The following is a 27,256-nucleotide window of genomic DNA, read 5'->3' as shown; positions in this document are numbered from 1 at the left end:
GCGGGGGTGATAGATGCAGGGGATGAATAGCGAGCAAGCGATCGCGGGTGAGGAAGCTTCCGGGAAGCTTCGTACGTCGTCGTCCCGATCTACATACAACACTAGCGCTGTCTGGAACGGCGGGGCGGTCGGTCGGCCGTGTGGAGCTGTTTCGTCTTGCTGCATATGCATGCATGATGCGTCACACAGTTGGCATGCGGCGGCGCCGTGATCCGATCTACCGGCGATCGATAAATGGGTCGTCGTCACAGTTGGATCGTCCGGGAGGAGAGGATGGGCTCTCGGCTCTGCTTCACTTCACTGCTTGCATATAGGGAGGTGGATCGATCGCCCGGCCGGTTGGTGCACGTCGCCGTCGGCGGCGCACCGGCACTATTGCTGTCCCTTTTCCGGCACACTAGTCTGGCTATCCATTACCCCGGATGGCACTCCCCCAGCAGCGCTATGTTCCTAAAGCCAAATTTGTTGGCGCTCGACTCGCCCATGCGTCTAGGACAAGTGGACTGCAGCTATGCACCAAACAGGCATGGCCGGTCACACACGTTGCAGCTTGCAGGCGCAGGGAAACAAACCAGCGGCTTCTCTCTGCCACGTCACGGATTCGAGATCCTCCAGACCTCCACCAATCAATCAGTCATTCAAATGCCGCCTCCCCCAGAACGCATAAACACCCTGGCCGGCATGCTCGATCGGATGCTCTACCGCGCGCGCGCCCTGTCGGTGTCAGCGTGGACGAGATAACAATGCGCTCATATCACATTTCTCCCTCCCACTGTTAAGTGTTAAGCTTCCTATCGGCAGTATCCAACAAAAGCTGGGTAACTATGTGTTCTTAGTTTTTTCATTCAGTAAGAAAACGATTGAGCATACCACATTTCCCATTCTTAGGGCATGTACAAAATTGTCTTATCTTAGTCCCGTCACGTAAATTTTGATAACAGTAAAATATGATGTATAATGAAATATTTTTTAGTCTTATCTTCACTAACTAGGCATCCCTAAATTTATGGTGAGAGAGATTGTTGCTAACAGATCATCTCTTAATTAAGAAAAAGCAAACGCTTTTTTTTTCTTTCTCTTTTTTCCACCTCATCATTTATCCCACGTGGTCCTCCTAAGATATCACCAGTGTACATGCCCTTAGGGCATCTCCCGGCAGAAACAATTCAACGGCTTTGCGGGCAACACTCACACCTTCCCCAAATTCGCCTCCCAAAAAAATTATATCCACAAGAAAAATGCAAATAATTTAAAGTCCCATTTCTAATTCTCCCTGTAAATTATTCGCCAACTATATCTCAATGGTGCGTGTATGCCGACTTGTTAATTAAGTTTCACTTGAAGTCATCAAATTTCTTTAGTCCGAGAAGTACTCGTAAAATGCATTTTTACAAACCTTCATGATATGAAGCATGCATGTAGTAAAAAAAATGCATTTTTTTCAAAAGAGCTGATGTTACCATTAAAGGAAAAAAGAAGTGACCTTGGACACGAACTTCGCCAAATGCTAGTTATCCCCCATCGGTTGTTCACAAGAGGTGGCATTGGAGACGCCCTTAGAGCAAGAGCAATAAGAGAGCCGGCTGCTGGCTCTATAGCCATGCCATGTCAGTTAAAGTCATCCTAACGCCTGAGTCATACCAATGGGTTAGCTATTAGGCTGGCTGTTAGGTTGTCTTTAATAAAAAAATAAACTGCATCTGTATATCAGCTGTTGTGATCCAATGCAGGCTGTATCTTTGTAGCCATTTCGACCAACATGCATATAAACCAGCCACGCTAGTTATACTGTCGACATGTGCTTCTGCACACTCAATGAGACACGAAATTGTAAAGTTAAAAACTCATCTAAAATTTCAGTGATGAATTTTCAGCTCGCTCAACCTGGACGTTCCACTTTCCAGCGTCCCTCCAACCTCTCGTATAGAGGACTGCAGACCGCCTCACCACTTGGAAGGCAAGGATGATGGCCAAGGCGGGGCGACTCGCTCTTGTTTAGATCAGGGGCTCTTCTATTGTTTTAATCTTTGACATTGAGGTGTTCTTCACCCAGGATAAAATAGTAGGTGACTCAAACATTCTTGTTTTTGATTTTCCTTTTTTATTGTGGAAGAAACCAGACCCTTTTCATCCCTATTAAAAATATCTCCAGTCGCGTCCTCCAAAGCGTCCCCAAACGGCACCGGATTTAGCGTTTGGGGGACAAGTTTTCTTCGTGTCGCGTTTGGGGGGCGTCGCTCCCCGGCCGTGTCCCCTAAGCAGAATTTGAGATTTTTGAAATTTATTAGAAAACAATTGAATTCATTCAAACTTGAAATATATTACATAGATTCGAACCAAATTCGATGAAATTTAAACCTAAACCCTAATAGTACTTGTGGCGGCCAGAGGAGTCATAGTACTGGTGAAAGTTGTACATGTCGTCGACGAAGGCGTCCTGCTTGCCGCGCTCGTCGGGTTCGTCGACGGGCTCGTCCTTCACCGTGCCGCTTGGCCCAGCTTCGCCGTCGTCGATGAGATCGACGAGCGGCATCCCAGCGGATGGACATGGCGATCGCCGCGTCGACATCGCCCCTCCAGGCGTCCTTGTCGTTCAACGACGCCATACACACCGCACGCAATCCAGGGTAGTCCTCGAGGTCGTTGCCTATTGGCGATGAGGCGTTGCTGCCGCTCGTACTCTGCCAACTGTGCAGCCTTCGCGGCTTCCTTGTCGTCCTGTTCCTCCTTTATCTCCGGCTTCAGGACGAGGAGGGCGTCGCCGGCGCGCCTTTGCTGCTGCCGCACTGGTTCGCGGATGTTGACTCTGTTGCCGCCTCGCCTATGAATGGCGGGCGGCATCGCATACTCCGGCTCTTCCTTCACCTCGCGCTTCGGCACGCTGTAGGGTGTGGCGCGGTGCGAGGAACGCGCCGATCGCGCTGGCCCCGAGCAAGAAGAGTTCGAGGAGGACGAGTACGTCCTCCTCGGCTGCCAGCGCGTTGCCGGCAAAGGAGATGGTGGCGACGAAGATGGCATCTCCAGCCGTGGGGTGCTGTTCTGGATGCCGTCGGTGGCGTGCGCCCGGGAACGCCCCAGAAGCGGAGGCGCCCCTCCCTATTCCAGGTGTTCCTCCGACCGATGAGGCCGTTGGTGTTGTTCATATCGGCGTCGTGCTGCGCCTGGAAGAAGTCCGCCCACCAGGCGTCGTTACCGCTGGGGGCCCAGGTGGGATCGGCTCGCTCCTCGGCGTAGAGGCGAGCCCGCTGGGTCCTAATCGCGTCCCTCTAGCGTTCGGTTCCCGCCGGCGACGGCGGGACGCCGACCCCGTTGACGGCCATCCTTCAGCCGCCGCTGCTTGGCAGGCGCATGTCCGGCGGGATAGGGTACCGCGCGCGGTACAGCGCCCACGCCTCCGCTACTGTGAGGCTGCCGCGGTCGAAGCCGTTCGGCGCGACGTTCGTGTAGGAGGACGACATTAGGATCGCCGAGGGAGGAGGTGCGGCAAGAGGAAGGGGTCGCGGCGAGATTGGAAGCGGCAAGATTGAAATGGCGAAGGAAGGAGGGGCGCACTTATTGTACAGCGGCGACAAGGGAGGTGGCAGCGGTGCATTGGCTGCAATAAACATCAGCGCGGATGGCCACGCGCCCATGCACGACGAGACGTGTCACTGCGTCGCCTGTGAAAGCTAGGCGCCATTAACGTCGCTTGACCAGAGGTAGACAACAGGGTTTTAGACTTCCGTGTCGCTGACGCATCAGTCCCGCCACTCCCCGCCTCGCTTTTCGTTGTGTCCAGCGTGTCCGGAGTGTCCCCTATGGACCGGGGATGGGCTCGGAGCACCGGACACCATATTGAGCCGCGCCGGACGGAAAAAATATCAACAATTGCACATGCCCGGCTGGTGGGCCCGATCGACCCACTCATAGTCCTAGTCTGACTCAGCAAGCTGGCCCAATCCGATCCCGTGTTAGTTAGTTGCCGTCCACCCTGGCGCGCACGCACGGGCCCATCCGTGTCTATAAAAGCCAGCCCCGCTGCTCCAAACTCTCCATCGAAACCACATCGATCTTTCTTGATTTTTCGCCGAGACGATCACGACCAGGTAGCCAAGCAGCGTCCTCGTCGTCGTCTTCTTCGTCTCCGACAGGAGAGCGGCAGGAAACTCCGGGAGGAGCTGGCTAACCTGGCTCAGCTGGAGGGCGGCGCCTCCGAGCCCGAGAGCGAGGAGCAGCGGAACAAGTTCCTGGTGCTCCGCCTCTACGAGGCGCTCAACGGCCGCGACCACGCCGCCGTGCACTCCCTCCTGGCCCCGGACCTCGAGTGGTGGTTCCATGGCCCGCCCGCGCACCAGCACATGATGCGCGTCCTCACCGGCGGGGCCTCCTCCTTCCGCTTCGCGCCGCGCACCGTCGAGGCCTTCGGCTCCACCGTCATCGCCGAGGGCGCCTCCGCCTCCGCCGCCGGCGAGGGGAATAAGGCCGCCTACTGGGTGCACGCCTGGACGGTCGGCGCCGATGGGGTGATCACCCAGCTGCGCGAGTACTTCAACACCGACCTCACCGTCACGCGCCTCGCCGCCGCCGCCGCATCCAAGTGCGTGTGGCAGAGCCGCCGCCCCGACAGCGCCCGCAACTCCCTCCCGGGCCTCGTCCTCGCCCTCTAGCGTGCCGGTCCGTCCGGCTTGGATGCATGGGCTGACGTTTGCTTAATTTCTACCCCTGTCTGGATTGCCGTCGTTAGTTAATTTGCGTGTCTGGTACTACTGCCTGAGTCGCCGGTGATGATGGCGACGCGGCGGCGTCATGGAGGCTGCGCCTTCGCGGCTGCTACCTGCATGCCGTTGCTGTTATGGTCGAATAATAAAGGAATTTGGTTTGCATTACAGACTAGTAGTGTTCATTATTACTCCTACTACCAAATCATATGCTTTGGTACCACTCTTTTCGCTTAAATCCAACGAGCAAATTAAGCCAGATCAATCCAACTACTCTCGAGATCCATCGATCTGATAAATAGACTATGACAACATCTAATACAGTATAGTAAAGAGTGCTTATTCACAAACAAACATAATAGAATGAAAAAAAAAAGGACATGGATGAATGAGAGCTTGTCGGTAACAAAAAGAAAAGATTTCTGTTTGATGAGGGCGATGTGCATGCGCTTTGATGATCCAAAACATAAAATACGATAGTTGTATAATTGAACAGAGCAGTTCCATTGAAAAATACAAGAATTTTTCTCACATAGCAGCAGTTAGATTTGGGAAAGCAAACAAAACTTTTGCTGAAAGCAGGAATAATCGAGCCATAAAAGCGGGGCAACGACAGTGATGCAGGGAGTGAACTGAAAGGGGGGAAATTAATAGACATGATCAGGATCCAGAAGATCGACAAAAGAGACATGTTCTCTGCCAAATTAACATCGCTTTCCTTCCCGACGTCGAAACCAGAGTGGATCTCTGAATTCGCATATCAAGCTGAAGAAGAATCAACGTTCGGCATCCCGGCTGTATTCCTTATCAGGGGCGCTTTATTCGTATTGGTGCATGCTGAGGGTACTGATGATCACCTGGTGCACATCTCTGATAACGAACAAGGTGGACACAGAAGAGAAGACTATGTCTTGATGCTCAGCTTGAACCTAATGCTCAGAACTACGAGCATCAGGAATTCAGGGCATGAGCAATGGTGGCATACACAATTAGCTGCTCCATGTAAAATAGTTGCAACATGATGAATTTTATCTCTCCTATGGAAGCTACAACTTTAGTCAGGAAAAAGAGAGAAGAGACCCATAAATATGACACTATGTATCTCTTTCTCTCTCCAAAAACCATAATTTTAAGGCTTAAGATTCCACTTCCTGAAGAGGAGGCTCCCTCCTCATCCAAATCTACTTTGAACCACCCGAACCTAGTTAAAGGTGTGAGACAGTACCTCTAAGGCAGTGCATTGGGCATGCCCTCAGAACCAGCATCTCCATCGAGCACGCCAGCCTAGTGGCAGTGGCGAAGAACATTAACCATCATGTCGTACACACACGCGCGTCTGAAACTGAAAGGGAATTAATGAGGAAAACGATAAAAATTGATTTTCAAGATCGATCTTTTCCGGATGATGTGTTCAGATACTCTTGTTTCTTACCTCAACATTCAGTTGCTTCTTAGCTGAATATTCAGTTAGTTACACATGCATGCCCGAGCACTCTACTTGTAAAATGACAATCTGCCGTCATATTCTATTTCCACAGCTATACTCCAACACCCCTTCCGACTTTGATTTCAAGCTTGAAAGGTCAGCTTATTGCTATGGATTATTTACTTCCCTTCCTACTTGTAGTTCACTCCAAAATATTCAGTTTCCGGTTCCACTTCTACAGTCTAGCGCAAGAATTCAGCTCCTTATCTGACTTCGCGGACCATCTCTCTGCCAATTTTGACATCGTCTTCCCGGTGATACATGGGAAATTCGGTGAAGATGGTGGTATCCAGGTTAGCAGTTACCAGTGGATATTGAATAGGAAAATTTGCTAACGTTGGTATTCTGCTGTATAGAACTTAATATCAATTCATCAAGACTGAAATTAAGAATTTCCCAGTTTTTTATATGTTTGTCTTGTTCATTCAAATGTTCAGGAGCTTTTGGAGAAGAAAAATATCCCATTTGTTGGAACGCCCTCTAACGAATGTCGCCGTGCTTTCGACAAGGTATGCTTTGCCCAACACACCTTGACAGTTGACATGGCACCACTTCGCCCATTAACTTTTTTTGTTGCCATAAGTAGTTGTTCAGGGCTTCATATCTGCCATTACTGTCATTTAAAGGTCTCCATGGAAATTTGTTCTGTGTCCACCAATATCGAAAACCTTTTGTATATCGACTTCATATGAACCAATCCAATCATCCAAGTGACCTGATCTGTTGAATCCTGAATATGACTGCAGCATAATGCATCTCTCGAGCTTGAAGCCCAAGGTTTCTTAACAGTACCAAACTTTCTTGTAGAGGTAAGCTTCTTGTTACTACCTCTGGGCCGTGGGATACGATGATCGGGCGGCCGTGAGTGTTTGTGACGCGTTGGCGGGAACCAGGCTGCCACTGCGTGACGTCTTGACGAGCAATTGATTTCGTTGTTCGATCCGTTTCAAAAAACAATCGTTCTTGGCCCCACTTTGCAGGTTTCGTATCTGGCTTGAGAAAGTATGGCCGACAAGGTTTAGAACTGGACCTCACCAAGTTTTCCCTAATTTCAAAATTTATCACCGAACTATTGGGTCTAAATTTCATTTGATTCTTTAATTTTATTTGGTTTGAATCTAGACTGAAATTTTGAGGCGTGATAGGGAGGACCCGGAAGCACCTGCACGATCATCTCTATATTAATCTAACTTTATGTCCTCATGTAGTCATGTTTTCAACACTAAACTTGTAGACATAATGAATATCTAATTAGTACACGAAGTGTGGTCAAATTCTGCCAGTGAAGAGGATGATCATCATACATATTTTTGTGTCACGCCCTTGCCATCTATGTCAACCGTTGAAATATCATTTAATTGTGAGCATATGAAGTCTTATGAGAGTGGATTTTGTACATGCTGGCCGGCATGCTTTGACTGCCCTGTAGGTGAAGGGCGCCTTGGCAGAATGGTGCTCCGGGTGAAAGCCCTGCCCGACTCGGTCGGTGCCGGCGATGGCGACGCCCTGGGGCGCCGTTCCCCTTCTTGAAGGCATCGTTGTGGGGCTCTTACCTCTCCTGCATTCAAAGGTTCAAGATCTCCAGGTGAAAACCCAAGCTCTGGCCTCGGTCGGTGCGGGCGACGGCTACGGTCTCGTAGCTTCCCTTCTTGGAGGCGTCGTCTTGGAGAGCTTGACCTTCTCTAGGCGGTGGTGGTTTTTCTTGTCGTGCTAAGTTGCCATGCCGGACGGGTTTGAGGATGTCGAGGCGGCGGCCTCGGGTAGGTGGTTGTGAGCCGGGGCGGCGGCCCCGGAAGGCGGTGCGGCAGCATCTCTATGGTGCGGGGATGCGGCTTGCCACGACTTGGGTGGCGACCTTGGCCATGTGGGCGGCAGGGCAGTCGGCTCGGTCGGACGCGTCCCCTAGTAGGAACGGTCGGACGTTATGTCGGGGCGGCGGCCCCGGAGGAGTTGGTGTGATGCCCGTGGTCTGCGGCCGTGTGCCCTGTGCAGCTTGGGTTGCGGGTGGACGGTTTCGTGCGGCGTTGCAGCTCGAGTGCGAGCGGTGGTACATCGGGGCGGCGGCCCCGGAAGGTGGTGGTCTTGGTGGACGCGCAGGACGCGATGGAGCAGCGGTATGTCGGGGTGGCGGTTCCGAATGTTCGTCAGTTTGACAATGTTGAGGACATCGACTTTGTGTCGCGAGGGCGACAAGGTCGTTTTGGCGCAGTTCTCTGAGATGTTCGTCTTCTTCAGATATGTTGGAGTGTCCCGTGTCTGCTCCTCCCATAGTAGGCACGACGTCTTCTCTCCTGCTTGGTTGGATGGCAAGCTAGTCTTGGTGAGCGTGTATCAGTACTGGGTTTGAGTGGGCTTGCCCTTGTGGCGTGGTGCGTGGGGGTTTGGCCCCGTGGTGTCTTGTTGTATAGTTTTCGCCCGGTTTTCTCCTAAAAACTGTGCACTTTCTGCTTAATTAATAGATGAGGCAAAGCTTTTGCCTCCGTTTCAAAAAAAAAAAAAATCTTTTGAAGCATATGAAGAATTCCAGCAGGTCACAGAACTGATATCAGACCATCCTGTTGATATCGCGGCTCAAGATCAGTGGGTATTTGTTTGGGGAAGTTCTTCCTATAGAGCATCAAAATACTATAATTTCTTGTTTGCTCAGCTTCCAAAGGATCTTGCTCTGAATGCCATTTGGAAGTCACGTGCCTTGCCAAAGTTGAAAGTGTTCACTTAGCTGCTTATGCTTGACCGCTTAAATACAAGGGAATTGATGACTAGAAAAAATTGGCATCTTGACTCTGGACCAGATTGTGTGTTGTGCGACGACGCTTTGATTGAATCAAGAGACCACTTGTTTTTGAGTGCTCATTTGCTCACCATTGTTGGGAGAAACTCGGAATAATACGGGATACATCTCTGGAGTTTGCAGAACGCTTCAGTCTATCAAAGTCTATCTTTACAGCCCCTGTTTCTTGGAGGTGGTAGCATGTGCTGCATGGAATATTTGGAAGGAACGTAATGATCTCATTTTTCAATGACAACAGCCTTCAGTTGGTCGCTGGAGAGTCAGGTTCCAACAAGATTTAATGTTACATCGTTTTAGAGTGAAGGCCTCTTTGGTGCAATCCCTAGTGGACTGGATTCTGAATATCTTTGTATAATGATCTTCTTTCTAGCGCATTTCTTCCCTCCTTGATGTAAATTCCCTGAGGTGATCTTGTTTACTATCTGTTCCTTTCTTAATTACTGGGCAGGCCTTTACAAAGCGGAGGATGCAGAGAAGATTAGAGGAGGTGCGAAGAAGCTGATTACCATGGCGGCAGAATTGGCAAGGAAGAAGCAGGAGACCCCGGAGCCAGGACTGCTGATGATTGAAGATCGTGATCGTCGGGCTGCTCAAATCTGAAGAGCTGAAAGTCTAGTTGCTGATGCCTGTTAACCTTTTGGTTTCGAGGGATGTACTATGTGATAAACACCTTTTTTAGTCTTAGTGTTGATAGGTTTTTGCCCCGTAGTAGATGTCTCGATGCCGAGGCATCTGTCAGCGGGTTTCCTATCGATGCAAGGGCGCTCTTTCTTTCCTGTTTCCTTTTGATGTGTTTCGGAAGTAATTCTTGGACAATGTATATTTCCGTTATGTTAAGTAATGGAAAGGGGAGTAGCCCGAATTGAAAAAAAAATTCTGTCTTGGGACTTTGGACCATCGGCTTGTACAGTTTCGCTTTATCTTTAATATAAAATTTACACCGTAGAGGCTTCCCCTACGCTAATGTTGCTAAAAAAAAATTCTCTCAAACAATTTTTACATTTCTCTCTACTCTGAGCCCTTGATTTTGCTACTACCATGTTCAATGTTCTTATTCAATCCAAATTTTAGCATATGCCAAACACAAAATTTTGTTCTCTAAATTCTCCGCAGTAACCGGCGGGTATTGTTCAAATAATTTTGTCCTTGATGTTGCAGTACGTACTATGCAGGAAAGCATCTTTGTTGTATTGTTTCATATGGTTTGTGCTATGTAAGTGATGTCGGTGACGGTTCGTCGGAAGTGTTATGAGGTCTCTTGGCGTCGTATTGTCAATATTAACATGCATCTTTTGATGTGTCGTCGGTTTTCCTCTTGACGCATTTTCGTGATGAACTCTTCAGGATATACACTTTTTATTTTAATTTCAGCCTAATCTTAGGGGAAATTGAACTCATACCTTTGGAAATCCTACGGGATTCTATGTGTTGGAAAATTCCAGAATATAAATCTAGCCAAATAAAAATGCGAGTAATGTACTATGAGAAAGAAAATCCTAGCTAGCAATATGTACAGATCAATTAATAATACGTAGTTCAAGTCTAATCTTACTAAGACAAAAAAAAATTACTCCAGTAATGTAACTATATAAGCTATAAAGAACAAAAAGCTAGCTAGTTAATGGAAGTCTAAAGCTCCTCGTCGGCCCCGTGCTGACTGCCGTAGGCGGCAGCGAAGACAGGGTTGCAGACATCCTCCAGCTCCTTGAGCTTCTCCACGTAGTCGTCCTTCTCGGCGTCCAAGCTGACGTTGTCGATCCACTCGCTGACCTCCCTTGCCGCCTCCTCCACCCTCTCCTTATCGCCGCCGTCCATCCTCCATCCCATCTCGCCGTCGACCGTCGTCCGGACATGGTACACGTACGCCTCCAGCTTGTTCCTCGCGTCCACCTTGTCCATCACCTTCTTGTCCTGCTCGGCGAACTCCTCCGCCTCACGCACCATGCGGTCGATCTCCTCCGGGCTGATGCGGCGGTCGGCGGCGCTGACGATCTCGATCTTCTCCGACCGGCCGGTGCCCTTGTCCGACGCCCGCACGTGGAGGATGCCGTTGACGTCCACCTCGAAGCTCACCTCGATCTGCGCCGTGCCCCTCGGCGCCGGCGCGATCCCGGTGAGGTCGAACTTGCCAAGCAGCCGGTTGTCTTTCGTCATGCTGCGCTCGCCCTCGAACACCATGATCGTCACCGTGGTCTGCCTGTCCTTGTAGGTGGTGAACATCTGCGTCCTCTTCATCGGAATCGGCGAGTTCCGTGGTACCACGCTCGCCATCACGCCGCCGGCCGTCTCAATGCCGAGCGTCAACGGCGTCACGTCGAGCACCAACAAGCCGTTGTTGTCGCCGACCACGATGCTCCCCTGCACGGCGGCGCCGTAGGCCACGGCCTCGTCAGGATTGACACCCTTGTGGGGCTCCTTGCCGTCGAAGTAGTCTTTGAGGAGCTGCTGGATCTTGGGGATCCTGGTGCTGCCGCCGACGAGCACGACCTCGTCGATGTCGGCCTTGGAGAGCCCGGCATCCTGCATGGCCTTCTTGACGGGTGCCATCGTCTTGCGAAAGAGGTCGGCGTTAAGCTCCTCGAACCTAGCCCTGGTGAGCGGCTCCGACAGGTCGACGCCGTTTACCAGCGACTCGATCTCGACTCGGACCTGGTGCTGGTTGCTGAGCGCCCGCTTGGCGCGCTCACACTCGCGGCGGAGCTTGCCGAGCGCGCGGGCATCGCTGGAGACGTCGACGCCGTGCTTCCGCTTCACGAGCTTGATGAAGTGGTCCATGACGCGCTGGTCGAAGTCCTCGCCTCCGAGGTGTGTGTCGCCGTTGGTGGCAAGGACCTCGAAGACGCCGCCGTCGAGCGCGAGAACGCTGACGTCGAAGGTGCCGCCACCGAGGTCGAAGACGAGGACGGTCTTTTCCTTTTTCTCATCCACCTTGTCAAGTCCGTAGGCGAGAGCGGCGGCGGTGGGCTCGTTGATGAGGCGGACGACGTTGAGCCCGGCGATGGCGCCGGCGTCCTTGGTGGCCTGGCGCTGCGCGTCGTTGAAGTAGGCCGGGATGGTGATCACGGCGTCCCGCACCTTCTCGCCGAGGTACGCCTCCGCCGTCTCCTTCATCCGCGTCAGCACCATGGCGCTGACCTCCTCCGGGCTAAACAGCCTCACGTCGCCGTCCCTCACGTCCACCTCCGCGTGCGGCTTCCCGTTCTTCTCCACGACCTTGTAGGGCAGCAGCTTCATGTCCCTCTGCACCTCCGCGTCGGCGAACTGGCGGCCGATGAGGCGCTTGGCGTCGTAGACGGTGCGGAGCGGGTTGGCGGCGGCCTGGTTCTTTGCGGCCTCGCCGATGAGCCTCTCGCCGGTGTCCGTGAAGGCGACCCAGGACGGCGTGATCCGGTTACCCTGGTCGTTGGCGATGATCTCCACGTGCCCGTTCCTGTACACGCCGACGCACGAGTACGTCGTGCCCAGGTCGATGCCGATCACCGGCCCGCCGGAGCCCTTCGTGGCTGCAGCCGACGCCTGCGCCGTGGCTCCAGCAGAGGGAATCGCCGTGGCCGCGACGAGCAGCACCGCGAGCAAGATACTCCGCACAGCAGCGACGAAGGAGCCATGACGCCGGCGATCGCGAGCCATGGCGCCGGTGATCGCGAGCCCGCTCGATCGATCTTTCCTCGAAGGTTGCTAGCTGGTGTAGTACATAGCAGGAGGTGGTGGAGGCGCTGCTATTTATGCCGGCAGAACATACCGCGCGCGACGGCGTCACGTCGTCGAATCGGAGGTGGTCTCCGACGCTGTCTGCTCCTCGGAGCGTGGCGGCACGCGGGCGGGGCAATCTGGGCCGTGGGATACGATGATCGGGTGGCCGTGAGTGTTTGTGACGCGTTGGCGGGAACCAGGCTGCCACTGCGTGACCTCTTAGACGAGCAATTGATTTCGTTGTTCGATCCGTTTCAAAAAACAATCGTTCTTGGCCCCACTTTGCAGGTTTCGTATCTGGCTTGAGAAAGTATGGCCGACAAGGTTTAGAACTGGACCTCACCAAGTTTTCCCTAATTTCAAAATTTATCACCGAACTATTGGGTCTAAATTTCATTTGATTCTTTAATTTTATTTGGTTTGAATCTAGACTGAAATTTTGAGGCGTGATAGGGAGGACCCGGAAGCACCTGCACGATCATCTCTATATTAATCTAACTTTATGTCCTCATGTAGTCATGTTTTCAACACTAAACTTGTAGACATAATGAATATTTTCTTAAGGCATAGCACTAGATTTGTTCGTGCAAAAGTTACTGCAAATTCATCAAGAAACGCAGGAATTCTCAATAGCTCAATCCACCAAAACTGGATTCTTCAATTAAAAAGTTGATTACAGTATTTCCTACTACGCCAGGTGGGTGTTGTTTCTAGTGCAATGCTGAACCAGAAGAACATATAATTTGCATGACAGTTCCAAAACATGATGCATAAATAGTACTCCCTCCGTCTATGAAAATAAAGTTTCAACTTTAAATAAATTTGGATGTATCTACATACTAAAGTGGATCTAGATATATCTAAATTTTAACAAAGTTGAGATATCCGTTTATAAACGGATGAAGTATATTTATAAATTACAATGGCCTCCGCTAGGAACGCAGCGAATTTAAAGGCAACGGTACCTACCGGTGTCATATCTACCATCCACTCTCTACTTTGAGATTAGTGCGGCTTTTGACAATTGTATAATGGAAAATTAACAATTAAAACACAAGTGAAACTTTTGTGAAACTAAAGTGATACATGAAAAATGTTGTGAAACATTCTAACCAAAAGTGAAATTGATGACATCACTGATGATATCACTAGGGTCTGTTTCACAAAAATATTCGTGTTTCAGTTATGTATCAAATATGTTTCAGATTTGTTTCATAATTGGCTGATGCAACTGCTGATATCACTCTTGTAGGTGTAGTTGCCTTTAAAAAGAGGGTTCGCCTCCGCTTGACTAAGTCTTTTTGTGAAAGAATCTTTTCTACATCACGAACGCATGGTGCTGACCCCATCTCCTAGTACTTTGATTCTATAACTCATTTTGATGTGAAATTAGGGTTGGACGCCGATATAGACCACTCTTCAAGCAACAAGAATTGAGCTAGATAAAGTAGTAGAAAGTTAACGATGTATGTGCATGTACATGAGTGGGTGTGTGTGTGTGTGAGAGAGAGAGAGAGAGAGGGGGGATACATTCTCATGAGAGATTACCAGGGAGAAATGCATTTCTCATAGCGCCTCGACCTCCCAGTTCGACATGGGTCAGTCATTTGTGCATCGTGGTTTATTCTATTATTTGTGGTATTCTACATTCGTTTTTATATGCAAGTAAGAAGTAGAATCTTGTACCACTAAAATACTACGAATTACCTTATATCTCCCACATCTACCCACCTATACATCCACTCAATGAAATGTAGGTACATATGTTTTGGGTCCACACGAAACTGGCTGATGACCCATGAGTAATGCGTACATTTGCATTTTTGTTATCCAACCACCCATCCTTTTTAATTTGTTTCTCAAATTTTTATCATCTTCATCTTTTCAAGAGAAGGTTTGATTATTTAAATGTTTTGATACTTTAGTTCACAACAACAAAATCTTCAAAACAAGATCAATCTTGGACAAGTTTTGAATATTTTAAATTTTAATTGTGAATTTGGAATGAAATGTAAATGAAACTAACATATCATATTTGACATGTTTCGTATAGATGTGAAATATGCCCAAAGTATAATTAGATTCAACGCATATTGTTATATTATGATTTTTTTGTAATACCACATATATTTCATATATAGCTTTCAACAAGTATCTTGGAAGCTAGCTGGTTCTGGTGTGTGCCACCATTTCTCGTATCAGTTCAAAAGGAACATGTAACATTGAGGATGCTTTTTGAAAACTTCCAACCTTACAGATGTAAGAAAAATACAAATCAAAGAAGAATCATGGAAGATGAATATGTTAATATTGTGCATCACAAACACTATATATCAGCTCAGAGTGGGGAAACACAAATAATACCATATAAAGTACTAGATAAGATTTCCAAGGTAACAATCCAACTATGATCCAAACATTGGACCCTAGGATCTGGGTAAGGCCGTAAAGGATTCCACTGGACAAACGTTACCGAATTTTAATAAAACAATTAAATTCTTGTTGAACCTGACCCAAATTCAAGGACCATAAATTTTTTACCACTATATATTTTCCAATTTAACCGTCATGATCATGGGAGAAGTTGTGGAAGAGAGAGAGGGAGGTTCAGTGCCTACTCCTTGGTCGTAGACGAGAACCCATGGACCTTTCAAGTCGCCGGGTGGTCACCATATCACGAGCGTCCACCGCATCATGATAGAGAGAGCTAGCAATAATTTTTCTCCGACTCTATCCCCTTTATCGCGAAGGAAAAATCATGAACCGACAATGTACATACTCCTTCCGTCCAAAAATATAAGGCGTGTAAATTTAGTCAAAAGTCAAACCGTACTAAGTTTGAAGAAATATTTACGGAAAAATATCAACATGTGCAATATTGAATAGACATATTGAGAAATTATACTTTATGGTAAATCTATTGATGTTGATTTAGTATTCTATATGTTCATATTTTTCTTTATAAACTTGGTCAAACTTTAAAGATGGAGAGAACAACCTTGTTTTTTCAATTCCTTTCCCTCTAAAAAGCAAAGCTATATTTTACATCACTATACAATTAATTTGACAGAGTGAAACTAACTTTTCACTTGTCTCTTCCCCTCCCAAGTCAAAATCCTATGTGTACATCATTTTGACATTGTAACTTTTGCCTTGACAAATATGTACATACTACTTTTGCTTTGTCAAATGGCGAGCACCAGGCCTGGCATGGAGCGGCCCCTGGGCCTGGGCGATTGGCTCTCCCACACGGCCCAGACCACGTCCTCCTTAGCACACCGGCCTAGCTCCCTCACAGTCACCGACGTGTTGAAGTACTCCCGGAAACTCGTGATGACTCCGGCGCGGAGGCACCATGCGTGCACCCAGTAGTCATGTTCTCCACCCCACCCCTCCGCCACCACCCACCTGTCGTTGCCGACGCCGCCCACCTCCGCCACCCGCGCCGGCGCGAACCGGAATGCCGCGGAACCCGTTGCCTCGCCAGTGAGCAGGCGCCGCATGTGCTGGCACCGCCGCGGACCATGGAACCACCAGTCTAAGTCCACCGCCAACAGTGCCGTCACCGCTGCGGCGTCGCCGCGGGCCAGCGAGGTGTAAAGTGACTCCACCACCTCTCGGTTCGACTTGAACGGCGCGTGCTTGCCCATGGCAACTACTACGTTGGAAGTTAGATGGATGCAGGTCGGATCGGTATCTTGTTCTGTGTATACTCTACGAGGTCAGAACTTGGGAGAGTTGGCTGATAGTTAAGCGTGTGTGTCCAAGAGGAATTCTGGTGACATATATATATATATATAGCCTAGGATTGCTTTGTGCATGACAAAGGGTTGTGACGGACATGATATATATAAAAATATGAATTTACATTTGTGTCCATAAGTCCATTGTCTCATGTGTGCATAATTAACTGCATATACATTTGTGGTTCTGAGATATCGAGGTGTAGGGCTATTTGAATTTCCTCAAGTCGCATTCTTGAAGCGGATGGACACGAATGGAAAATTATTGCAGCAGAACGCCAGGTTTGATCATTATGATTGTCTGCCCACATGCTTATGATCAAAGTACGTTAATTCATAGGGGACTTGACTTCAAAACGGTGGCAACGCGGAAGATAGAAAAAAATTACGATGTCATTAAAATCTGTTGCTGAGTTTTCAAAGTCTTAGAAAAGAGTTTTATCTTTTTTTGTTACGGAGTCAAGACGGCCACATGAACGGACACAGTAAGTAAAACGGACAGGGAGAGCACGCTATTTATACCCCGTCTCCTTCCCCTGGATGGCGGTGGCGCCGTTGACCTGGTGGCAGGTGGCGGGCGTGGTCCTAGGGTCTCTCTTGCGTGAAGAGGAAGACCTACCGGAGGCCTGGACTCGTGATCTAGCCGGAGTGTTGAGTTCCGGAAGGCTCCGCCGGCGAATGTAACAGTGCTTTGTGCCTGGAGTTTGCTGGATCGGTGGTATTTGGTCGTGCGCACCCATGCTTTTATTCCGACCGATTGGTTCTGGAGGGAGCGGCGCGAAGCTCTTTTTCTGTGTTGACATCAAGTGACTATGGATCCATGATGAAAGTCGGAAGAAGAGAAGTACATGAAGGCCGGAGGGGAGGACTAGCTAAGGGAGGTTCAAGTCTTCGCGCTGTTGAGGGACTTGCTTGGTGTTCCGGGTCTCACAACAGCGGTATGATAGTGGGGGCGACAACACATGTGAAGTTCAGAGTCCTACCTTTCAGGGTGAAATCCCAAGGTCTGGCCTTAACTGGTTGTGCCTGGCAATGACCTTGTTAGAGGCATTGTTTTGAGAGTGGGGACTATCTTCAGGGTGAAAACCTAAGATCGTTGATCGGGCGACGACGGTGTTAGAGCACTGTTCCCTTCTTGGAGGCGTCGTTTTTGGAGAGTCTGTATTTTAGGTGTTGTCTTGGCGGTGGATGTATTGCTGTTGTTAGGCCCGAGATACTGTAGCGGGACTTTTATTTCTTAGTTTTCTTTTCCTTTTTTTGGCTGTGTGCATCCGTAGTGCCATTAGGGTGGTGCGTTGTTGCAGAGGCTGGGTGTAATTGATATCTTTTTGATATTAATATATTCCCTTTATCGAAAAAGCTACATACAAACATCCAAGATCAAACTTGTATTTGTTATCTTTGATGAATTTACAAGCGGTATGTTGTTTTCATCGAAGAGAAGTTGGTACTCCATGACCACACCAATGGAGTACGAGTTAAATCTAGGCGTCAATGGTAGAAGGTAATTTGAACTTTTTATCCTGTCATCCCAGTAGACCCGGGAGTTTGGAGATCTCACGATCTGGATTGGTTTTTCTTTTCTTTGCCCAGCCGGTGCCTCCGATTGCGCCGCGGTCCCACACGAATGCGAGCTTGGAGTGTGATAACCTGCCCGGCGCGGCTAGTCTCCGGTAAGGTGGGTTAGAGCAATGGCATGCTCAGCGACGATGGCATGGTGCAGGGCTACGCGCTACTCATTGTCGGCGGTGCTCCGACTGCACCATCCGCGTAATCCACACCATCCGCGTAATCCCAGATAACGAGTTGGGTCCAGCTCACCACCACCAACCACTGATCCATCTCGTCTCGCATGGACGTCCTTATCATGTGTTCGATACAAGTAGTACTACAATCCATGAGCATATTGAGATGCTTGTTTTTGCCTAATTAATTTTTTCATCTTTGTGGGTTGATCGATTGATTTAGCAAGAAATTAAACATCAGCAAAGCGGGTTTCGCTCAGCATAGCCCTGTAACTTTGACTTGATGTATTGATAATTAGCACAATTCAACATCAGATATACATTTCAAGGGCAAAACGCAATCCCTCCATCTAGGACTAGGTGTAAAACAGAGTGCATTCCCTGCCGCCGATGACATCAATGGTTGGACGGGTGTATGGTGCTCCTTATCCGATTTCCCGCTGGATACGGCAACCATGGTGACTCGTGACGTGCGAACAAATGTGCAATGACTTATTTGGTTTTCGGACTCGACCTAACTTTTCTATAGTCTCTAGTCATCTACCAGAACCGTTCTATGCAAATTATTAGCCACGAGGACAAACAAAATAAATATAATTATTTATACTAAACTTATATAATCTTTGATAACTCTCATTTTTGTTGATTCATGGTAACTGTATTTTATAATAAAAGTTACATTACTTTTAATATATTGCTCCTTAGAAAAAATAAACCAAATTATGTCAAATGTGAGAAAATAAGAAAATAAAAAACCATTTGTCCTTAGATGAATTTATGTCACTTGTTTTATTATAGTATATATACATGTGTGTATCCTTCTCTCTCTTAGTAGGGATCTGTGAACTGTATGCCATAAGAATATCATGGTAGAGGTTTCTAGTTCATAATTATGTATACTCAAATATAACAATCTATAATATATAAGGTTGAAGAGAATATTGTTGCCATATGATTGGTATTATCATTTTTAGGTCAAATATGTTATATATATATATAACACTGGGTTTAATAATCTATTGGTAACATGCATCTGATTTTTAATTGTATTGATTAGCATCGTTCTAGCTAAACATAGTCTTTAGTAAAACTTGTAGGTAGGCTGTTTCCAAAGAAAAAACGAAATGCGGAGGAAAAAACAGAAACAAAAGCAGCATTTTGCGGAAAAGAAACAAAAACAAAAAAAAAACATAAACAGAAACAGAAACACAAAGGAAACTAGGGAGACAGAAATGAAAATAGCAAGTAAATTCCGGAAAAACATATAAGGAAAGTTTCCGGATATATAACCCAAAGAGACCATTGCTTTAGGCACGCCTACATTTACACATGAAACTAGACCAACCCACATATTAAATCAACTAAATACTCACCTAATTACTCCAGTAAATAATTGTCTACGTGATACCAAGATATTATACAGCCATTATATTGATCCATTTCCATAAATTACCCGTACGTCCTGGACCCATTCATCTCCGGTGATTTCCTTTTTTTATATTAGTTTTCAGGGTTTCCCATTCCGGAAGGATAGGAGAAACGAAAATGATGAAAGTATGTTTTTGTCCCTTTCCGTTCTATTTTCAACCCTACTTGTAGGGCACTAACTATAGAGACTCGACATCTAAGTGAACCAACCATCGTGTTGAGCCGATCATATTTAAAAAAAATTGTGTGAATCATACTATCAATTTGTGATGTGTACTTACACTTAGAAATTTTATTTTCTACATAATCAATAGACTCATTGGCATTATAAATATTTGCTAATAAAATTAATGATTTGTACATTTTGTTAATATGTGACAGGGGCCTCTACAACTTTCAGGGCCAGGGCGGTCGCACCGTTTACCCCAGTCTGTGGGCCGGCCCTGCTCATCTACATATTAAAATAAAAAAATTATATAGCATTTCTGCAAAGTATCATTTTTCTTGGCAAAAATGCAGACTGTCCAGCATCATATGGCGAGCACTAGGCCCGGCATGGACCGGCTCTTGGGGCTAGGGCTCTCCCAGACGACCTACACCACACCATGTCCTTCTTCACTGGACGGCCAAGCTCCCTGACTGTGATGGACGTGTTGAAGTATTCTCGGAACCTTGTGATGACGCCGGCGCGGAGGCACTACGCTTGCACCCAGTAATCGTGCTCCCGGTCCACCCCTCCGTGACCATCCACCGGCCGCCGGCGTGAACCAGAATGCTACGGCGCCTGTCGCCTCGCCGGTGAGCAGACACCACATGTGCTGGCGCCTGCGTGGCCTGTGGAACCACCAGTCCAAGTCCGCCCCAAGCACCGCCGTTACCGCCGCATTGCGGCGGGCCAGAAAGGCGTACAAGGACTCCACCACCCCCTGGTTGGACTCGAACTGCATGGTAGATGTCTGGATGTAGGTGGCAACTATGTTGAAGGCCGGGTCGGTGTCTTGCGTTGTGAGTACTTGAGGTCATAACTTCTTTAATATTATACTAGATTTAGATGTGCGCCTTGGCGCACGACCCCGTAAAATTTACGCTGATTTACATTTTATAAAACAATGATAGAAATAAGGTCAAAAAATGATAATAGCATGAAGAGAACAAAGTTTAAATGTTCTATAGATAGACCATAAGAGGTAATTATAATTCTAATAGGGTCTCCATAAATATATGCTAACTCACCCAAGCTTACTACCGAACAAATACGCAGATCAAAAAATTCATGTAAATTTTACGGTAGAACCAAAGGCAGGCAAACAAAACTCAGTTGACATACAGACGCAAAGGAAACATGAAAATATGAGAAGCTAGCGGCAAGCCAATCTAAAACATAACATATATCAATAAATAATATTTTAGGTACATAAGTTTTCTATATATGGGAAATAAACCAGCTGCGTTATGCACATAAGGCTAAAAACAGTAGAGGTAGAACTTATATGCAAAGAAATACAACACGGAAAGTAACCAACCAATGCATAGAGCAAAAAAATATAGCTCATCACAACTGCACTCCTTCCAGAGAATTGATCATCTTCAGTGGACAGCTCATCACAAGTGCACTCCTTTCAGGAGAACTGATCATGTTCAGTGGAGTCGAAGTTCAAGATGTAGGAAATGTACTTATGCACATAAGGCTATAAACAGTAGAGGTAGAGCTCTATTTAATGTTTCCTGCAGCAAGTGACTGACAAAATAAGACAGTTTAGCAGGTTCTGGGATACTTTCAGAGGTGATGTATGCAAGCCCGGAGACTTTTGGCCGAGATTCTGATGAAGCATGTGCAACTATGGATAGAATGTCAGTCACAGTTCATGCTGCCATCTCACAGTAGTTTTGTATGTCAATCTAGGAAGTTGCAGCTCATCTAACATGGCGCCGGGCATGACACTCTTGGTGGGATCTTGATACGAGCCATTTCCCTTGTACAAAGGAAATGAAATGAAATCATGAGTGATCAAAGTTCCACATAACATAACTGAAAGCTCAAATGCCCGATTTAAGTTTCTGAGACTAAAAGAAAACGTACCAGAATCAATTTCCCAACCCGCAGATTATTTAACAAAAGCAATATGTGACTGCAAATCCAGAAAATGAGTAGTATTTTAATAGGAGGGGAAACAATAGAGAGTTCAGACATCATGAACATTAGGAACAACCAGAATCAATTTCCCAACATGTGGATCAAATGTCCACCATTGTCACCGATCAAATGTCCACCATTGTCACTACCTAGAAGCATTGATAAAATATATGAAGCAATGCATGATAACGACCAAGACCTCTCATCTTGAGATGATTCCATCAAGGCAGTACCATGCCAAAGTATATTAATTTTGAGAAGAGGGAATAAGCATGCACAATTTCACCATCTAGAATGCATTGAAAAATATGTAAATAAAATGCGCAAAAAGGACTGAGACGGTGAGACCTCACATCTTCGGATGATATCATGAAGGTAGTAGCATGCTAAGGCAGAACGACAAAACTTGGGTCATGGTGCATATAAAAAATGTGGCGTTCAAGATAACTGACCTCCATGTATGGTTTCTGGTGCTTCTCATAGATGAGCAAAGAGTGGCTTCAATTGCTGCATTGCATGGACACCCAAATAATGTGCCTTTTATCAACTTTTCAGGTGAGGGAAAAAGATGCTGCAGTTGAACACAACCAATTATCATTATGGACTAAAACCATGCTAAACAAAAGGCATGATACCAAGCAATTTACCTTTTCTACTTTTTGCAGCAAAGGGACAAACCTATGAGTCACAAATCATCACTCAGCAGCCACTCAGTAATTCAGCAAGACCATCAGCAAAGCTCCATCAAGGCCATCAGCTAAACTGAGCCATAAACTCCAATTTTTATTATACCTGCATGTGTGGATAATAAGCAAGCACATTATTAAGATCCTTATTCTGGTCCTCTCAAATCGCTGGAATGCAAGTGACTGGAATGAGATAACAAGCACTAATGCTACCGGGATATATACCCAAGAAATGGCTCACTCATCGTAGTACAATAAGATACTAATGCATCATCTCCTTCTCTCTGAGTTGCAAAATATATAATAGAAAGTTAGATGACAAATGTGGTATAATTAGTGTTCATGTGAGAACAGTCTGCCAAAAAAGACAGAGCACATCATGGTGTATGATTTTTGAAAACATTTCAGGAAAGAGAAGAAAAAAATCTTATTTCGCTTGGATGACATTAACAAAAACAAAATCCATTGCGGAATTAATATGAAGCACGTAATATTCACGTTGGCATTTTCACATTGGTAGGTGGCAGACACTCACCATTCACCAACTTACAGTCCCTCTAGTGATAGTGGTGATGAGCGTGAAGCCAGCCAAGCTTGTGCCTCAACTGAACCTATTTTGAAAAGGCCAACTGTCCTTGTTATTTGAGAAAAATCAAAACACAAGGTTGTACCATCGCTGCAAAAAAAAATTAGTAACTTTTCTTGTAGCATCTTAGTACCCTAGGAATGACAAAAAAAATCAATATAGAAAATGAGAATCCCAGGACATCAAATAGCTATTCCATACCCCAGGACATCAACCAGTGACAACAAATACATCCAGCAAGAGAACTTATAACAGAAAACGGGAGAATCGGTAATCCCTCAGCATGACTTGATGTTTGTCTGTTTGTGCTGTCATGTCTTGGATGGAGCCTGCAGGAACTTATTTTCCAACTTCTCTCGATCTCCTATGGACTCTGCTGTCTCGCACCATGCCATTCTTCCTCTTCGAGAATATCAAGAAGGCAGACGAAGACAAGGCAAGGACAAACAGTCACAACCATGTTTACCACCGGATCCACCGTCTATGAGCAAAGGCCCACAAAAAAAAAACCAAACTCAAACAACCGGCACCCAGCAAGATAAAGAAGAATCAAAGCTTTCAAGTCTCATGGGATACTTCTGAAAATAGATATGATTTTTCAAAAATAAATTAGGAAACCAATTCCATAACATGTGGTTAGTAACTGAATATGAGATTTCAACTGTAACTTGCATTTGATTCCCTATTTGCGTGTTAGCTTTCAAGAAATCTGAATTAGATTCAAATGCATTTTGTTTGTTTGACTGCACTGTAAATATTCTCAAAAAACTTTCAAAAAATAAGATAGAAATTAGGGAACCATCTATCACAATCTGTGATTCAAATATTATTGTGATCTCACAAAAAATGTAGATATGAATTAGAGCCACTTCATTTGGAAATTCTATAGCAACTTAAGGATTCCCACTCCACACACATATAGAGCTACTCTGAACAGAACATTTGCTAAAGAAATGAAAGACATACTAAGATAACATATTCAGCAGTTTCATAAACCATGGAAATTAAGTTCAGAGCCTACCATCAGAAACATGGGACTGCCTTCACTCGCATCATCTCCTGCTTGCCCTGAGCTGCAAATTTTCTGCATTAGGTAGGAAAGTATGCAATTAACTATTTTACTATAAATTTTTTAATGTAAATGTCAAACATTGGACATGATGTACATGATACCTGCAGCAGATTTCAGTTAAGAAAGAAGCTCTAAAGTATAAACTGCGACACCGATCCCTCCCGCTGTGTCGACGGATACTCGGCGAGCGCACATGACGTCAAGCACTTCCGTGTCATACTTCGCTGTAGAAAAAAGATCAAACGTGAACCGAGAGATTGGAACCTGAAATAAGATAACAGAGCGTACACGAGCTTGTAAATTTGATTGCTATCACAACTACACTAATTGAGAGCAATGAAATGATAACTTGTTTCAAATCAAGTAAATATCTCTTGCAAGCAAAACAAATTAAAATTTGCACTCTACATCTCTTGGCTGCATGCAAAATTAGACAATATGTGGGGAGCCTCCAGATGGTGGTGTATCTGCCTATCATGAATTAGGAAGGAGGGAGCGTCTTTCATAAATTATATAAAAGCTCTAGGAATCCAAGATTGTATTGCTTTAGAGGACAGGAGCAATGGCAAGAACCAAGAAGCAACTTTGATATATATGTACCTTTTTTGCAAGGATGAATATAAAGTGACGCTCGGTTTGCTTCCCTTCAGTGTGCCTCCCTGTACTCAACCTAGGGAGGAGATACAGCTCAATTAGCATAAGGTGGGCGTTCAGGTCAAACTTGAGAGACAAATGGAAAGGAAAAAAAGGAAAGTCCGGAAAGATGGAAAAACCACCTAATGTGTATTTAGAAACTCTAGTAAGCATGGGACTGGATGCAGTATCTACAAAGACCAATCGAAGCAAAAGAAAACATGAGAAACCTGAGAAACATGACTAATCAATCTAATGTAAGAGGCTCGTCCTATATTTCAAGAAATGGACAGAGCCGCACCTACAGCATGAACATGTCGAGGTCACACAACAGAAAGGGAAGAAAAATAAAAGGGGAAAGTTAAGAAACATGACCAAATCGTCACTAAGTATCCAAATGGATGGGAGCCTCACCATAACCGCATTGAATCTTGAAGAATCCATCGTCTGTTCCTCTCGTCATTGCCAAAGAACACCACCACCGGCTGTAACTTTATGTCAATAGTAATATTAGCTAGGATTTTCTTCAAGCACCTTGTAAGCCATAGATAGAAAAGGATCTGCACAAGCACATATGTGATTATCTTTTCCTTTGAGGGAGAGAGAACTTGCTTGTCTCGGAAGAAGAAAAGGCTAAGGAGGGCAGACTGCTAATCTGCTGGCCGACCTCCTAGGTGACGACGAAGAGATGGAGTAGGCCAGCAAGTTGAGCACAACGCATCAGAGAACCAAGTTGAATGATAGAATCATGGGGGTTGTTCATTCCATCAAACATATGACAAGCACAAAACAGAGATAGTAGAACATGCCCACTATCGTACATATTTCCACAACAATCAGGTTTACATCTCTGATTTTTAACGGGGCAGGAATAACCAAACCTGGAGAAGGTTGCTATTGGGCTTCTTCTTGGTCGCCAGATCGGTCCTCCTAACCCTCTCGTTCTCCTGCAGAGATAGAGAAAGGGGCCAATCACAGAACGGGAATATGGCAGGAGTGGGAAAATCTGGGCGCACCTCTTCTCGTCAGAAGTGTTCGATTTTCCCCATCGCCACAAGCGCGTAGAGGAAACGGTAGGGGAGGAGGAGGTGGAGCCTGGCCGGCCACCGGGCCCAGAACGGAGAGGCCCTCGGCTGCTCAGCGGCCGTCCCATCATCGTCGGATGCGGACGTGGCCGTAAGGCGCGAGGGCGCCTCGCCGTCCATCCGCCGTCCCAGCGCCGGCCGCCGGCTCAGCGGCCATCCCATCGTCGCCGGATGCTGCCGGGGCCATATGGCGCGAGGGCGCCTCGCTGCTGGCGCCGGGCTCAGCCACGGTCGTCGGGCTGCTCTGGCCCGGCCGCATCCGGCAGTGTGACCTCGATTATGGGGAAAGAAATAGGGGATGAGCAGACCGTGGGGTAGCGGCGGCAAGGCTCGACGGGGGTGGATCTAACTCGAAATCCTCTCCTACTCTCTTGCTCGGGGAGACAGCATGCCGGGGGGAAATCGCCGGAGACGACGACGGCGGGGAAATCGACGGGGGAGAGCAGGGACGAGGAGAGGAGAGGCGCCGTGGGGGAGGAGAGGAGCTGGAAGCGGGGTTGGGGCTGAGAGGAGGACAGAGGCAACGGTGAGTGGCTAGGGTTTGACCGGCATCGCTGGTTTGCTGGGGGCGGATTTGTCTCACGCATGAGCGCCCGCGCCCAATAACAGAGTGACGCGTGGCCCAATCCCTGGAGAAAGAAAGAGGCGTGCGGCCAACAGGTGGGCGACACATGGATGCGCTGCGAGGCCTCCGTAGGGGGGCATCATATATACCCTTGGATTTCAGTTGGTCGTACGTCATACAACGCGTTTGGTGAAGGAGATTGGGAGCATCTGGAACGTTCAATCTACATCCTATGGCAGCGTAAATTGTCCTGGTACTTGGCACAGATAATTACCCTTCGTTGCCACCGCTAAGTGGAAAATAATGATTCGCACTGAGGGCTCGTTTGGTTTCAGGGGATCCGCCCGGGATCCCCGCTTATTCCCCGGGTAGATAAAAATGGGCCGCACCGCCCCGGAAATCCCGGGAGCGCTTTCCACACCTCCAGACGTCGGGAACGATTTCCTCGGCTCGCTCTCGCGACGGCGCGACGGCGCGATGCCCCTCTCTGACCTCCTCCTCCTAGCGGCCACGAGCAACGCCCCCGCCGAAATCCTCCTCCTCACTCCGCAGACCGCGAGCGACGCATCCACCGAGATCGTCCTCCTTGCACTACTCCACGCGGATGGTCCTCACCGCCGACCAGATCCGTCGCCAGATCCGTCGCCAGATCCGCCGCCACTTGGTAAGCCGATCCTGCACTACTTCTTCTCGTTCATCTACCCACCACCGTGAATTCGTGATGCTGCCCCTGCTGACCTCAAGATGAATTTGCTGGCCCCAGATCCACAAGGAACAGCCATGGTAGCAAGATCTGTAGCGTGGCATGTACGAACGCAGCAGCAGATACATCTAATTTGTCATTCTTTTACTACCGCACATGCAGTTCCGGTTCCTTGAAGGTAATTTTTCTATTTTACTTTACAAACATAA

The 27,256-nt window shown here is 47.2% G+C and overlaps 3 protein-coding genes, 1 long non-coding RNA gene and 1 pseudogene across 4 annotated transcripts; 2 read left to right on the top strand and 3 right to left on the bottom strand.

The window, feature by feature from the left end:
• Positions 1-4,187: 4,187 nt before the first annotated feature.
• On the top strand, positions 4,188-4,865 carry LOC127328261 (senescence associated gene 20-like). The gene has a single exon (XM_051354872.2). The coding sequence runs from the start codon at positions 4,338-4,340 to the stop codon at positions 4,644-4,646; it is 309 nt and encodes a 102-aa protein (XP_051210832.2). The 5' UTR covers positions 4,188-4,337; the 3' UTR covers positions 4,647-4,865.
• A 1,498-nt stretch (positions 4,866-6,363) lies between these two features.
• On the top strand, positions 6,364-7,028 carry LOC127328260 (uncharacterized). The gene is made up of 3 exons (XR_011750842.1): positions 6,364-6,476; positions 6,621-6,692; positions 6,930-7,028. It is a non-coding gene; the product is annotated as an uncharacterized lncRNA (long non-coding RNA).
• A 3,345-nt stretch (positions 7,029-10,373) lies between these two features.
• Positions 10,374-12,654, bottom strand: LOC127331388 (heat shock 70 kDa protein BIP5-like). The gene has a single exon (XM_051357534.1). It carries the CDS (start codon positions 12,602-12,604, stop codon positions 10,604-10,606), a length of 2,001 nt encoding a protein of 666 aa, XP_051213494.1. The 5' UTR covers positions 12,605-12,654; the 3' UTR covers positions 10,374-10,603.
• A 3,198-nt stretch (positions 12,655-15,852) lies between these two features.
• Positions 15,853-16,317, bottom strand: LOC127328258 (wound-induced protein 1-like). Its single transcript, XM_051354870.1, has one exon. It carries the CDS (start codon positions 16,315-16,317, stop codon positions 15,853-15,855), a length of 465 nt encoding a protein of 154 aa, XP_051210830.1.
• Positions 16,318-20,002: 3,685 nt separating this feature from the next.
• On the bottom strand, positions 20,003-26,333 carry LOC127331387 (uncharacterized; annotated as a pseudogene).
• Positions 26,334-27,256: the final 923 nt, after the last annotated feature.

The sequence above is a fragment of the Lolium perenne genome, chromosome 2 (assembly GCF_019359855.2).
Source record: "Lolium perenne isolate Kyuss_39 chromosome 2, Kyuss_2.0, whole genome shotgun sequence".
Classification (NCBI taxonomy): Eukaryota; Viridiplantae; Streptophyta; class Magnoliopsida; order Poales; family Poaceae; genus Lolium; species Lolium perenne.
The sequence above is the reverse complement of the archived record's forward strand: the minus strand, read 5'-3'. Positions and strand labels throughout refer to the sequence as shown.